Source organism: Symphodus melops (genome assembly GCF_947650265.1).
Source record: "Symphodus melops genome assembly, chromosome: 22".
NCBI classification, from domain to species: Eukaryota; Metazoa; Chordata; class Actinopteri; order Labriformes; family Labridae; genus Symphodus; species Symphodus melops.
The window spans coordinates 5,393,807-5,407,238 of record NC_136712.1 but is presented as its reverse complement, the minus strand read 5'-3'; the positions used below and the strand labels follow the sequence as shown (position 1 = coordinate 5,407,238).

At 37.7% G+C, this 13,432-nt stretch overlaps 1 protein-coding gene and 2 long non-coding RNA genes across 3 annotated transcripts; all 3 read right to left on the bottom strand.

Annotated features, from left to right (window-relative positions):
* Positions 1–208: 208 nt before the first annotated feature.
* Positions 209–1,833, bottom strand: LOC306817935. Its single transcript, XR_013778102.1, has 3 exons — positions 1,721–1,833; positions 1,456–1,527; positions 209–1,260 (listed from the first exon to the last, which is right to left on the bottom strand). It is a non-coding gene; the product is annotated as an uncharacterized lncRNA (long non-coding RNA).
* Positions 1,834–1,865: 32 nt separating this feature from the next.
* On the bottom strand, positions 1,866–3,777 carry LOC306817936. Its single transcript, XR_013778103.1, has 3 exons — positions 3,707–3,777; positions 2,013–2,068; positions 1,866–1,938 (listed from the first exon to the last, which is right to left on the bottom strand). It is a non-coding gene; the product is annotated as an uncharacterized lncRNA (long non-coding RNA).
* Positions 3,778–3,909: 132 nt separating this feature from the next.
* On the bottom strand, positions 3,910–6,760 carry LOC306817671 (transmembrane protein 53-like). Its single transcript, XM_079334748.1, has 3 exons — positions 6,561–6,760; positions 5,066–5,706; positions 3,910–4,567 (listed from the first exon to the last, which is right to left on the bottom strand). The coding sequence occupies exons 1-3, from the start codon at positions 6,584–6,586 to the stop codon at positions 4,206–4,208; spliced, it is 1,029 nt and encodes a 342-aa protein (XP_079190874.1). The 5' UTR covers positions 6,587–6,760; the 3' UTR covers positions 3,910–4,205.
* Positions 6,761–13,432: the final 6,672 nt, after the last annotated feature.

Sequence of the window (13,432 nt, the reverse complement as noted above, 5' to 3'; positions counted from 1 at the left end):
CAGCCGATTACTGGAATAATAAATAATAATAATAATAATAATAATAATAATAATAATAATAATAATCAAGCTCAAACCATAGACTATGAGTATTCAGGACACAAACTTAAAAAGATGTTAGCTAGAATAATTCAGTTTAGGTACCTAGCTTAGAATATTTTAGTTTTTAGGTTAGGTAACCTAGCTAACTAATAACATGTAAGGTAGAACTCAAAGATAACAGCTATTCTGACTCAACTGAGCTGATGAGTATGGTAGAGTTCAGCTTTGTAAGAGAGGCCTATAGAGCATATGAATTAGTCAGCATACTGTATGACTAGGCTGCCATTGAGTCACTGGTAGCATTTACAGCAATTGTACTCTGATTGGCAGAAACAACAGATAAAAGACAGAGAGACATTCCTGTTGAATGCATCACTTCCCTCAGAGTCGACACTTAATCTACACATGCAGAAGACTGGAGAGTAGGACCATCAAACACTCGTCAAACACTTCTAGAAACTACCACATTCTAAGAACTGTGTCTTTATTATTTTTCTAATTTTAATCCCTCGTCTCTGTCTTTGACTCGTGAGTAAAGAACAGGCAGGGAAACGTCACAAGTACAACGCTTTGTGTCCATAGTTTTTCATTCTGTCCATTTCTTAGCAATAAGATTAATGCTTCCAAAGACACGTTAAGAAAATCCAAAAGGACTGTTAAAACACAGTCGCATCAATGTGATGACTCACTTCCTCTATTTAAAATTACATATGGCAAATACCAGTATCTCATGTATTTCAACTACTGTATAAAACACGTCTTTACAAACACAGACACATATGTTCTTTTCTCCTCTACCTCATCGTCAGAGTCTTTATTGATTTGTAAATGGAGCACATGGGTATTAGTAGGTATGCACTGCATGATGCTATTCAGAGTTAAAATGTACCTTTACATTTTCCTGTACTAAAAAATTAGGATGCATTGTTAACATTAAAACACAGACTTAAACCAGCAAATATCCGTGCATCAAGTTAAATCCGCTTACAGTAAAAAAAATAAAAAAATAAAAAAACAAGCAATGAAGTCATAATCATGTGATTACTTTTATAAATTTTGTTTATATTTGGAGCTTGTTGATAGGCTGACCTGTAAGGGTGTCGGGGGAGGAGGAAGATATGGAATGGACCCCAGCAGGACCAGAGATGACTATTTAAACTGGGGAAACCTACAGAGAGGCATGTGACATACCTCTGTCATTCAGTGTTTCAGGAGCAGCTGCAAGTCAAAAAAAAAAAAAAAAGAGGTAAGAAACTAATATTTTTCTCTAAAGCGGACCATAACAATAGAGACATATATACAGTGCTACATTTTTGTCAAAATGTAATATATTTTAAAATTTGCAAAAAAATGCCAAAGAAAAACTTATATTTTACTTGTAGTGTTTATGAAAAGTTTTGAAATGTCATTTACTTTTCCCTCTCTTTTAGGATGCACATCCTTTGGGCCCTTCTTCTTCTCACTCTTGCTCCTGGGTGCTCAAGTCTGCCCACAAATGGAAATTCAATTAGAAATACAATGGACAGACTAATATACATAGCTGAGACGACCCTGGTGCACATTAAGGAATTAAGGACAAATGTATGATAAACGCATAGTGTGTCTTAAAGAATATGTTATAGTGTAGTGTAAAGAAATATTTCATTATTTAGTTTGAGAAACAAACTGATATACTCACTCCTTCTTGTCCATAGTTGCCGGTGGCTTCACATATAAAACTCTCCACTCCTTCCATTGACGGACTAACAAGCATCAGCCGTGACCTCGGTCTTTTGAGCAAGGAACTGCAAAACCCCTTCACAGATCTGTTGAGTCAGATTCAGGCCGATGTCTCCAGTTTGGAGGGACTGATGAGGTACTTTGCTCAGACGATGGGCTGTCCCATCCAGGCCAGACCTGGAGGACACACTGTGGACCTTTCGTTCCCCGACAGTCAAATATCCATAACTCTGATGAAGGTGGAGCTCTACCTGGACACTCTTCTTCTCCACAAGGACAAACTCAAGGTCTGCTGAAAAATCCACACCTAATGCACAGCAATCAATGTTTTTTTGTATTAATAGACATGAAACATACAAAGGCTTTTTGCAAAAAATAAGAATTATTCAACAATAGCCAGTAGCCTGTCTTTCCACATGATATAGTGATGTAAAACTCTTTCAAAAAAACAACACTTCAGCTGTAATCCTCATTTGATAGCGAAACATATTTTGCTTAAAATAAAATTGATACATGTCATTTGTTTTTGATGAATATTTTTTTTAGAGGTCTGAAAAGTATTTAAAATGTAGCAGTAATTATATGGTGGATAACTGCTCCATAGAATTGATTTTGATGCTTACATTTCTAAAATGATGTTAAATAATTTTAGAAATTAAATATTTCAAGTGATAACGATGTTGTAAAATCAGTATTCTGCCTTGTGTTACAGAAAAGTATTGAATCCATGTGCAATAGTGATGGGGCAGAAACATTACGCTGATATTCAAAAGGATGTGGAACATACAAGCTATAAATTAATGTGTTTTATTAACTCTGCATTAAAGATTTAAATTGATATCTGTTGCCTGTATAATTTATCAAAGAAGCCTTAAAAAAAACTTGAACATTATTACACTCGAGGCCTGTTTGTGAAATTATCTGAACATGTTTCTGTTAGACAAAAACAGATTCTCGTGTCTCAAGGTCTAAACCTTTAACATTCTAAACCACGAGGAAAATAAATCAAAAACACTTTTTAAATGACTATTTTCTCAATTAGTCTTCTTAATTAATAATTATAAATGATAAGACTATTTTGGTCTTTAATGTCACACCAATTAAAGTGTTGCTTTTCAGAGATAAATCCCTTTTGATAAAATGTACACTGTCATGGCAGTGTGGTGCTGTAGTCACTGAACATTACTGAAGTATTTAACATAAATATGGTCATAATATTTGTATTTGTTTGCAATTAAATGTTGACATGAAAGTGCAGCCTATAGTTCTTGCAACTTCAATGTCCGTCTCAACCGGAGAGCAAATTAACTTAAATATCACTCCGCCAATCTTAACCATAAACAAGTCGTGTAAACTAGTTTGCAACTTCATTTCATTATTTTAGTTTATCTCAATAAAAAGAAATAGTAATTTTAAAAAATGACTATATGGAGCCTCGGCTAAAATAGCCCCAGAAAACAATCCATTTTTATTTATTCATTCAAGATAGTGAATCGTAGCTGAAACTGAAGGTATTCAGAATAAAATTGTCATTAACCCAGAGGCCTGGAGAAACCAGTGGGTTTTATAGCTTTTTGTCTTTTCACACACTTTACCCCTTTTATTAAGTTTATCAAGAGTCTTGCCCGAAAATGTTATATATCTGTACAGGTAGGTCTACTGTCCTTTAAAATTAGCTTTCACATTTCAAGTGTCATAAAAACACATACAACAGAAAGCCTTCAGACAGCGTTGGAGAAGTCACAGGTTCAATCCAGAGTTCTGGTTTACACTGAAATAAACTATTCAACCAGCAGATGGCGCCAAATGTCTAGGCTACTAAAACAAAGCGTGAGCAACACAAGTGCATCTAAGTAATTGAGAGCTGCCTCGTTTTCTTACAACACTAGTCAACGTACTGATTGTAGGATTTTAAATGTGCCTCTCCTGGACCTGAACCACTCACCTTCTTTCTGTGTCAGACATGTTAACTTCCTGCTTTGGGAGGGTGTCCGTATAATGCCTGTTCTAAATACCCCACCCCTCCCCCACATTCACTCTCAGAGAAACAAATCCCCCTGTTCAAATATGAAATCTCACCTATGATTGAAATACTTATGTGATTTTTATCTTAAGCAAACAGAGCAAAAGAAGCATTGGACTGATTTCAAATAGCAGGTTTTATTCTGCATTTTTTAAAGCTATCTAGTGCAAACAGTTCATTAGGAAACGATCCTTGTGCAAACAATCATCACAGAACAGGACCTAAAGAGTAATTGAATAAATACATAACATAACTTAAACTGTTAATTGGGTTAAAATCAGACGCACAAATAAATAAGAATGCATAAGAGTGATCATCATAATTTACAGTTAGTTGCAAGTTCAAAGAATATTTTCTTTGAATTATTAAAGCCTCTTACAGTTTAAATATTCAGTAGAGGTATGACTTTCTATCCCGACGTTTACATTTTTGTTTTGAGTGAGGAATCGTGCAGTGACTTCAAGTATTTCTGTAGCGTAGACATGTAGTCTTCAGGGTGGCATCGCATGTGGGCCGCGTGTTTCGACTCCTTCCACTTGCGGCTTTCCACGGTCATGCCCCTCTTTCTCCAAAGGTCCATACAGTTTTCCACGGCAAGCGGGTTGCACAGGGCGTCGTTCTCGCTGAAGAAGAAGAGAGCTGGCGCAGTGATTGGGCTGTTGTGGAAAACCTGAATGCCCCTGTTATAGAAGTCTGCTGTGTAGCTTTTGAAGAGCCAAAAGTAGAACATGGCCACGTTTTTGACAAGGCTCTCCAAACGGGGGACCAGAGTTTTTCCAAGCCCTGTATAACAATGAGAGACATCATTATTTTAAAATGAAGAACTTCCCATTCTCCAAAAGCAAATTAAAAACATAAAATTATTTGTTATTGTGCCATTTCTATTTACATTGTTTCCTTTGATTTATAAGTCACTCAAGCTTAAATATATGGAACTAAAAATATGATATTTCTCAGTATTAGTATTTGTTTACATTTATTAATATGTCATTAATTTTCAGATAAAACAGGAATACATTTGGATTTCATTTTTCAGGTGAAATAAAAAAGTTCATAGAATAATTGTTTTTATATTGGCCAACCTTTAGACTAAATTGTCAATTAAAACAATAATAAAGAGAAAGCAATATGAAAACCTCTTTGAGCTTTAATGAATGTGAACACTCCCTGGACTCCTGACAAACTGGAGCACTGGGTCAGCTGGCTAATGAATTATTTTAAGATCCGACACAGGCACATACCAGACACAAAAGTAACCTGAGCTGGATTACTGTCTCTCACCTATCGCCATGTGCTCTAGAGTACCAACCACCAGGCTATCATAGATGTGTCCGATCACCCTCTGCATCAGACCTGCGTGTTTTTCTGGTTCTCGAGCCATGTGGGTGAGGATCTGGGTGAAAGTGTAGCCCCCAATGGAGGCAGAGTGGACCAGTACCGGCCTGTCTAAGAACTGAGGCTCCTCTAGCACCTTCAAAACCTCCGACCCATATTCAAGCCCCCATCTGGGCCACAGGAAGTGCATGACACTGCTCTGGACCAGGAGGACATCCATGCCTTGCTGCAGATAAAGGTCCCTGTATTTGGCTATCGCCATGGGCTGGGCACCGAGCCAGGAGAAGAAAATAAGAAGGGGACGGGAAGGGAGCGCAGAATCTGATTGGATGTGGGAGAAGGCAGGTAAGTGTAAAGGTGAATCTGAGAGCAATGGAGCCGAGGAAGGATCTGAGGAGGAGACACTGAGGGGTGAGATGGGGTGAAGAGACGGTGATGTAGGAGAGTCTTTGGAAAGACATGATGTCTTAACTGCTGCCTCTGTGGAGGTTGAATAAAAATAGGTAATGCGATTTCTGATCCTCCTGGTTGCAAAAGTCCCTCCATTTGGGTCATTCACAGACACTGTTAAATCCGACCAAAGGACACTGGGACACAAAACAAAGTCACAATTTAAAAAAGTTCACACTATTACATGTTTCAAACGTTTATATAGCAAAGTGTTATTCAATAAACATTTGCAACACCTGAAAGATTTCACAACACATCCACCTGAGACCCAGAGTGAACACTTGGGTTTTTGAGTAATATGATTTTGCATTTATTTCTTGCAATACAGTTAGTCTATTGCATGAATTACAAATATGTCACTGGAGTTTGTTTTTTTTTTTAACAAAAAATATGCCCCGTGGTATTTATATTCAGGGGAAAGTTCCCATTCTCTGTCTGTCCCATTTGCCGTTCTTCATCATTATTGTGGAAGAAAAATGAATAAAAAAATATATAATCTATATATAATAACAACAAAAAAAGTGGGTTTTATTAAAGCATTTCCTGTTAGCCTTCACCTTAAAAGCCTTTTGGGGCTGTTAAAAATATAATAGTCAAGCATTATACTATAAACTCTAAAATCATGCAAACTTTTAGGATACATTTTATTGTTTTATTTGTGCATTATAGCAGTAACAGGTAACCTACATTACCTCCATATTAACAGACAGTAACAGATGTAAGATGTGTTGTCTCCTTTTAAGTGTTTAGAAAACGTGTCTCGTTATAAAATATTAAAAGTAAGTTTGGGTTAATGAGCCAAAACATGTTCATAGTATTGTAATTACACACATTTGACTCAAGTGTGTCTCTTAAAATATTCACGTTAAATCGTAAATGTTACCGGGTCTCAAGAGGAGGATGACGCGCAGCATCACACAACCCTTTTTCATTCTCATTCAAGGTTCCGCAAGACAAGCACAAATATCACAGCAAAGGATGTGTTTATTACCCGGTGGTGTGCAGCAGGTTTCCCATTCTGTCAGCCTCAGAGAGAAGGGCTGTCCCGGTCCTACAAGGAGAAAAAGTCTCCAGACAGTCTAAAAAAAAAACCGGTCACGATGTCTGCTTCTCACAGCAGCAGCAGCAACTCCGTTTTTACCTTCTTCTTCGTGACGTTTTTTTAAGTAGTTAGATGACAACGAATTGGCGACTCTGCGCCCCCTACTTGCATGGAAAGTGAACCTGAACTCTTCACAATGCGTTTATAGTACATGACACAAATAATCAACGAAATAAAATACACTTAAGTTAGATAAAATGAAAAGATATCATAGAATAAAAGAGAAACATTCTTTTACCCCTCAGATCAGCAGTACAGGTCTGCTGAATTTACCAGAAGTCATGGCCAAATCTGGTGATGGTGCATTTAGTCACTATGGGGCATTTCTATGGAATAAACTACCCAATGATCTGAGGTCTGCAGAAAATCTATAGTCTTTGAAAGGTGGTCTTAAACCATTGCTTTTCTCTCGTGCCTTTGGCTGCTAAGTCACCTTTCTCTGTTTTGTTTGTTTTGTTTATTATTTTTAATGAGATTGTATTGTGTTTGTGTGTTTATCTTTGTCTGCTGTAAAGCACACCAGCTTTACGTTTGTATATCATGTGCTATACAAATAAAATTTAATTGAATTTTAATCACAAAGACAATGCAGGTGACATTTATTGCTTGCCAATGACACACATACGTGTTATTTGAGATTTTATTTTATATTAATAAAAAGTATTAATATAGGCCTTTTAGATATATTGTAAGTTGGCCCATTTGGTGGGCTATACGATCTTGCAGCTCAAACATAGCTTATAGGACTTAAACTATAGATCAGAGAACCTCGTGACTGTGACGACGATACATTTCACAACACTGACCCACCTATTCATTATCCGGGGAAACATGAGAAGGTCACAAAAGTCTGTATGCTGCGACCCACTTTTTAAATACCTGCAAGGTATTTCTTTACCACAAGATGGACCCAGAGACTAACACAGCCTGTTAGAAACAATAATAGACATGTCATTTCTGTGTATCTGAGGATTTGATGTTTACTTAAGTGTTTTAAGAGCTCATGAATACCATCATTCTGTTTTTTCTTTCCCCTGGAGCCAGCAGGAGGTTATTCACGTGTGTTTGAATGAAGGTGCCACAGCACAAGTAATGATGACAGGTTTTTTTTAGGGTTTTATAAATAATAATTTAAATCTGATGTCTGTTGTTAGTATTTAGCTTATATAACACTACTTTTTTTTATAGCAATCAAACCCCTGAGATCAGCAACACTTCATCTCAGCTCTGTATAAAGTGAGCTGTAGTTGTCATGACACTGTTTTGTGGAGGTGACTCTTGAATGGCTGTCAGAGCTATGATCTGGTCTTTCCATCCTTCATACACACACATCGGAGGCAGTTTTAGGTCAGTACATGGTTTCTTTTTTTTTCTCCTGGACCTAGTTTCTGCTGTCATTTGCACCTTCACTAAAACACACTCATATACACATACTACCTTGTATTTTCCAGTACTTTGAGTCTCTGTGGTAACTTGTGTTACTATTATGCAACAGAAAAAAGACTGAGATGACTCCATTGCTCAGCACGATCACTTTCAGGATCAGTCAGGCAGAGAAAAATGTTTGAGTCCCACAAAAACATACCCCTCAACCTTGAGGCCATGTGGTGGTCTTACCCCCCAAACAAGCTGCCCCTCTCTAACCCACATCTCTTCACACAATCTTACATCAACCTCTTGAACAACCCCCTCATCCCCACTGGCTTTCTATACATCACCCCCTCATCAAAACTCTCCATCCCAGGAATAAAAAAGGCCTCCATCACTCTGACCACCCAGGGCCCCCTAACCCATCTCCCCCTCTCAGAACCTCTGACCACCCCCCTGCTTCTGTAGCTCAAAACCCCAACCCTTTTGCATTGTTTCACCATGGCCCCTATTGTCCCAGCAAAAAGAGAAAGTTAGGAGTGAGGGGAGGCAGGGAAGAAAGGAGAGGAGGTACATTGTGCTCTTTCTCTGTGTAGATCCACCCACATCAGCGTGTGGAAATTCTGTTGAAGCTTCCTGCTTTTTCTTTCAGTCGTTTCCTTTTACCTCTCTAACCTATCTCTGTTCCATTTTTCTTCTGGCATCACATGTCTTTCGAACACTTCATGCATATAATGAAATAACACCAAGCATATCTGAAGCACTAAGGATTTACTATGTGGCAACAATGGCATGTGAGGCTAAACAAGCAAAGCAAAACCATTTCAAATGCAGGAATTAATGTAGTTGAGTGCGCATTTCACAGCATCAGGAAAGGACATCATACTGTAAACCATTCCAGGAAACATGGAAATTTGCAAATACATATTTATCTTGGTTTGAAAGTGTAACAAATCTTGAATGAACCATGAGAGAAAAAACAAAGTCTGGAGTAGTTTTATTGACGTGCTCTTCAACTTTCATTCATGCTAAGACCACGAGACCATCCTGTTAAGCTCAAAACTAAACAGATTAATTAAATGTGCTATTAGCTTATACTGTAACGAAAACAGTAAAATTAAGCCCTTAAGCTTCTCTCATCTCATCACTTATGTATTTGATGACTCTTCATTGTTATAAAATTAGTAAAAAATAATTGCAAAATCAGCAAACATTTTGAAAATGTGTTCGGCCAACTAGAGAAAAAGCTCAATATCAACTCACCTTTATGCTCTGGTTTGGTCTCCACCACCTCTTTAAGAATATCCAGCAATTAACACCACAAGTTGCTAAAGTTGCTCACAGAAGACACGTTTACCAACCTTCTCTTGATCTTTCCCATAATTCTCCACCTTCAGTCCGGCTACCATGTTTTGACCTTCTCAAAGAAATGTCAGTAATTTTCGCTAATAATGTCTAGAGACTGTTGTATTTTGAGTGTGACACCTTTCGACCGAGGGAGAAGATTTTTTCGAATATCATCATTGTCCCTTATTAGTATGGAAACCATGTATAATCCCCAGTAGGAGCTCAGAGCTAATGTATTAAACATTCAGTGATTGATAACAGATGGAAGGCCCACATCTCAGCAGACACCTGCAACACCTGCATCAATATCCCATTTGAAACCTCAAGGTGTCATTTTCGGTTTCAAACAATCTGCCATATTGTTAATCAAGGTTGCACACCAGGGAGAGGGAATACTTTCCCCCGAGTTGGTGCTGTGAAGGTATCCCATAGAAACAATCAGGGAAAGCTAGTTATGTTATCTTTTTTTACCATGGAAACAATGCTTCTGCTTCATGTCATGGCTTGGTTAGTTTGGTTTAGCTTCATGGCTCTCAGCAGCATCATTTCTGGAGGCACCAGACGTCTCTTCAGTTCAAAAGAGGAACAAAAAACACTATATAACACCACACAAAAAGAGTTCATCCACAGTTAACATTGGACATAAAATCCTAAGGAACTTAAATTAATGCTTGTGTTGCTGTGTGGTAGATACACAGGAAGTTGTTTTGCTAGCACATTAACCATAGAAACGGGTATTCTCTGAAAATGTGTTATAGTGTTGTTTCAAAGGCTAGCAGGTGTTAATATTAGGCAACAGGGCTATGATACTAGGCAACTTGGCTATGATAACCTATGGTACACCTTCTCAGTGCTAATTAGCAAACAGTGAGTGGCTGGAGAATGTAACTGAGGACTTAGCAGCTAAAAAGGCAGATGTGGTTACATGAAAACAAATTAGTGATGAAATAAATAGAGGAGAGTTAATGTACTGATATTTGTCAAGTTGCTTAAAACATGAATCAGAATTTATATTAATATTGCTTTCTGTCGACTGGATATCTAAATAGGCAACTAGCATGTTAGCCATATAAGCTAACCATGAGGAGCTTTTTGATGTTGAACTAAGATAGCTTAGCACTTTACATTTGTTTCAGTGAAGTGTGTTGCCAAACTGCTCCTAGTTCAGCTTAAAGCATCTCTGAACATAACATACCTTATTATAAATGCAAGATTAAATGTTTCCCTAATGCAATAGCAATGATGATGGCAACATTTTGTATCGCAGAGGCTGCTCAATGCAGTTGATCAATCAACCAAGGTCATCAGTGATTCTCATCTAACAGCTCTAATCAGCCATATCAAATCTGCAGGGTAGCTGTGTTGACGCACGTTCATTAAAAAGACAACATAGCCCACACACACATACACAGACGGGAGGTCGCAGTGTTCTTTAGCAGTTACCAAGTGTAAATTGGATTTTCTTTAAGGGAGATTGTCCTCATGGATTTTTTTCAAAGGGCAGATTTACACCAGGACTGCTGCTATTCCATATATTAAAACCTTGATTAATGACACTCATCAGAGTGTTTTTTTTATCAAACAGGTACTGTATTACAACATAAACACATTGCAGAAAGGCATGCAACTGCACTGTGGGCAGACAGAAAAAAACTGCTGCAAGACGCCAGACTGTAAAAAAAAAAAAAAAAAGAACCTCTCTGTCATTAGAAAAAGGAAGTAAAAGGGTCCTTGGCAGGGTCCATATAGATGCCAGAGCCAATAAGCTATTGATAGAGTCCATTGTGTTTCGGACAAAAAAAAGCTTAACAATCTGTCATTGTCTGAGGGCTGGAGCCAGCAGACTGTACAAAGAGAGGACATCAGTCTTAAGTCCTACGCACGCACAGACACACAGACACACAGACACACACACACACACACACACTCACTCTCTCTCTCTCTCTCTCTCTCTCTCTCAAGAGAACTTCAATCTACTTTAGTGTCCTTAAGACGCCTGACCGACCTGAGGAAGTCCACTGCCATTACTTGATAACAGGGATATGTGTCAAAGTTCAGTGTACAGTCAGGTATGATATTGGGATACAGGAGTTGCTCTGATAAACTGAAGTAAAGTCTAAGATAGGGGGAATAAATCTATTGTCATGGAGACAAGAACATTCTATGTTATGGATTGATCCTTTCTACTAATTGATAACATATCAAGAATGATGAAGAAATATTCAATCACAATTTCCCAAAGGGCCTTATGGGACAACAAACAGACCAAAAACCACATCAATTTAATTTATTATGAGAAAGGACCACAGCAAGTTTTCACAATTTAGTTAATTATCCATTGCATACATGACATAACACTTCAGCTTATCATTTCTGGCACTATACATATTTTCATATATTTTACAAGTCTATATATTTATCAAGTAAAAGTTGTTACATGATACATCTGTAGAAACACTACATTTGAAAGAATTGACTTCTTCTTGGAAAAGTTAAGTTTACTTTAGGTGGGTTAGAGTGAGGCTCGAGATATAAAATTGTGCAATATATATTGTGTCAGAAATATGTTGTTTTTCATGAAAAAGGTGAATTGAATTTATGGTTAGATGCGAAAATTCAAAAGTCTGTGACATTTACTTACCAATTTAGTCTGTAGTACATTCTGTGTCAGACTATTGGTACGTAATCTACCAGCATATGGCTGTCTTCACTACTTTTCAAGGTCAGAATAATAGAGTACACTCCAGCTGTTGAGGATGTATACGTTTGCAGACAGGGTGTCCAATCTAAATCCAATTATTATTCATAAAAACATAACAATAGGTTGGTTTCAAAGCAGAAAGAACAGCCATGTAGTGGGGACACTCCTCTTTTATCTCACCAGGGTAAAAGTAAAAGTGGTAAGAATAGCAGTAGAGTCAAGGTCACGCATGTTATTACGGCAATCTTCCCTGCACCAGTGGGACTGAGATGAGTTGGGGAGGGGCTTTCATCACAGGCAGGGCCATTCAAACACAGGTCAGAAAATTATGTTTCCTTGTGCTGATTGTTTCTATATTTGAGAAATTCCTGGGGATTAAATAGAGTCAGGGGAATGGGGGGAAGCTGGTGTCCGGAAGGACCACCCTCCATGGACTGGATACCTTCAATGTAAGTGGATGAAAGTTAATGGAAGAATTATGATTTAAACTGTGCAAAAGGTGAGTCTCATCAACCCCATGCCAACTCTGTAGGATATGACGTGGGTTGTTTTGAGTTTGGATGGGATCAAAAATACTAACAGATGTTTTATGGATGTACTTTGTGGGTCTTGTTTTTGTCAGCAAAGTATTCCAAAGGGAAACGCTTACGCTGGACAATTATGTAACTCACAATTAGTGTCAAATGTCAACATTTAATGCTTAAATAAGAAGGAGCTTACCAATATTAAAACATGTTGGAAAGTAAAACGACGACAACCACAGTGTTTGCAAATCAACTTTTGCATCCATGACAACTGTTACCATGATCTTTACCTTCACCTTTTTTTATGTTGCCATACACCAATCCATTGGCTTTTGTCAAAAGACGATTGATCTTTCATGGGTAGCCACCAACCCAGGGGTTGAGACAATCACAACAGATTGTAAAAACTGCTTTATGCAAAATCTTACTCAAAGTATGTTCTGTATCAATCTACTACAGTGAATAGACTGCTGTCCCCGGTTCATGTCTGACTTATCCTACAGGACTCCATTTTGATTGTGCCTCCAAATTAAGTTTGTTAAACTTTTGACTTGCTGAAAACTTGGTTTTCTCTGCTCATCTGTTGGCCTTTCAGATTGTCTATTAATGTTCTAAAATGAGACTTCCCTTCCAAGAAAACAGCCCTATCAGTAGTACAGGAAGATTTCCATTAAATGTCAATTGACTACTTTTAAGAGATGAAGCCTTCTCGCAGTAGAAGTAACGATAACCGGAGAAAGAGAGAAAGAATTTTATGCTATCACATTGTTCACATTTGTATTAAATGTGATTTACAAACACAAATGCAAGACAGGATTACT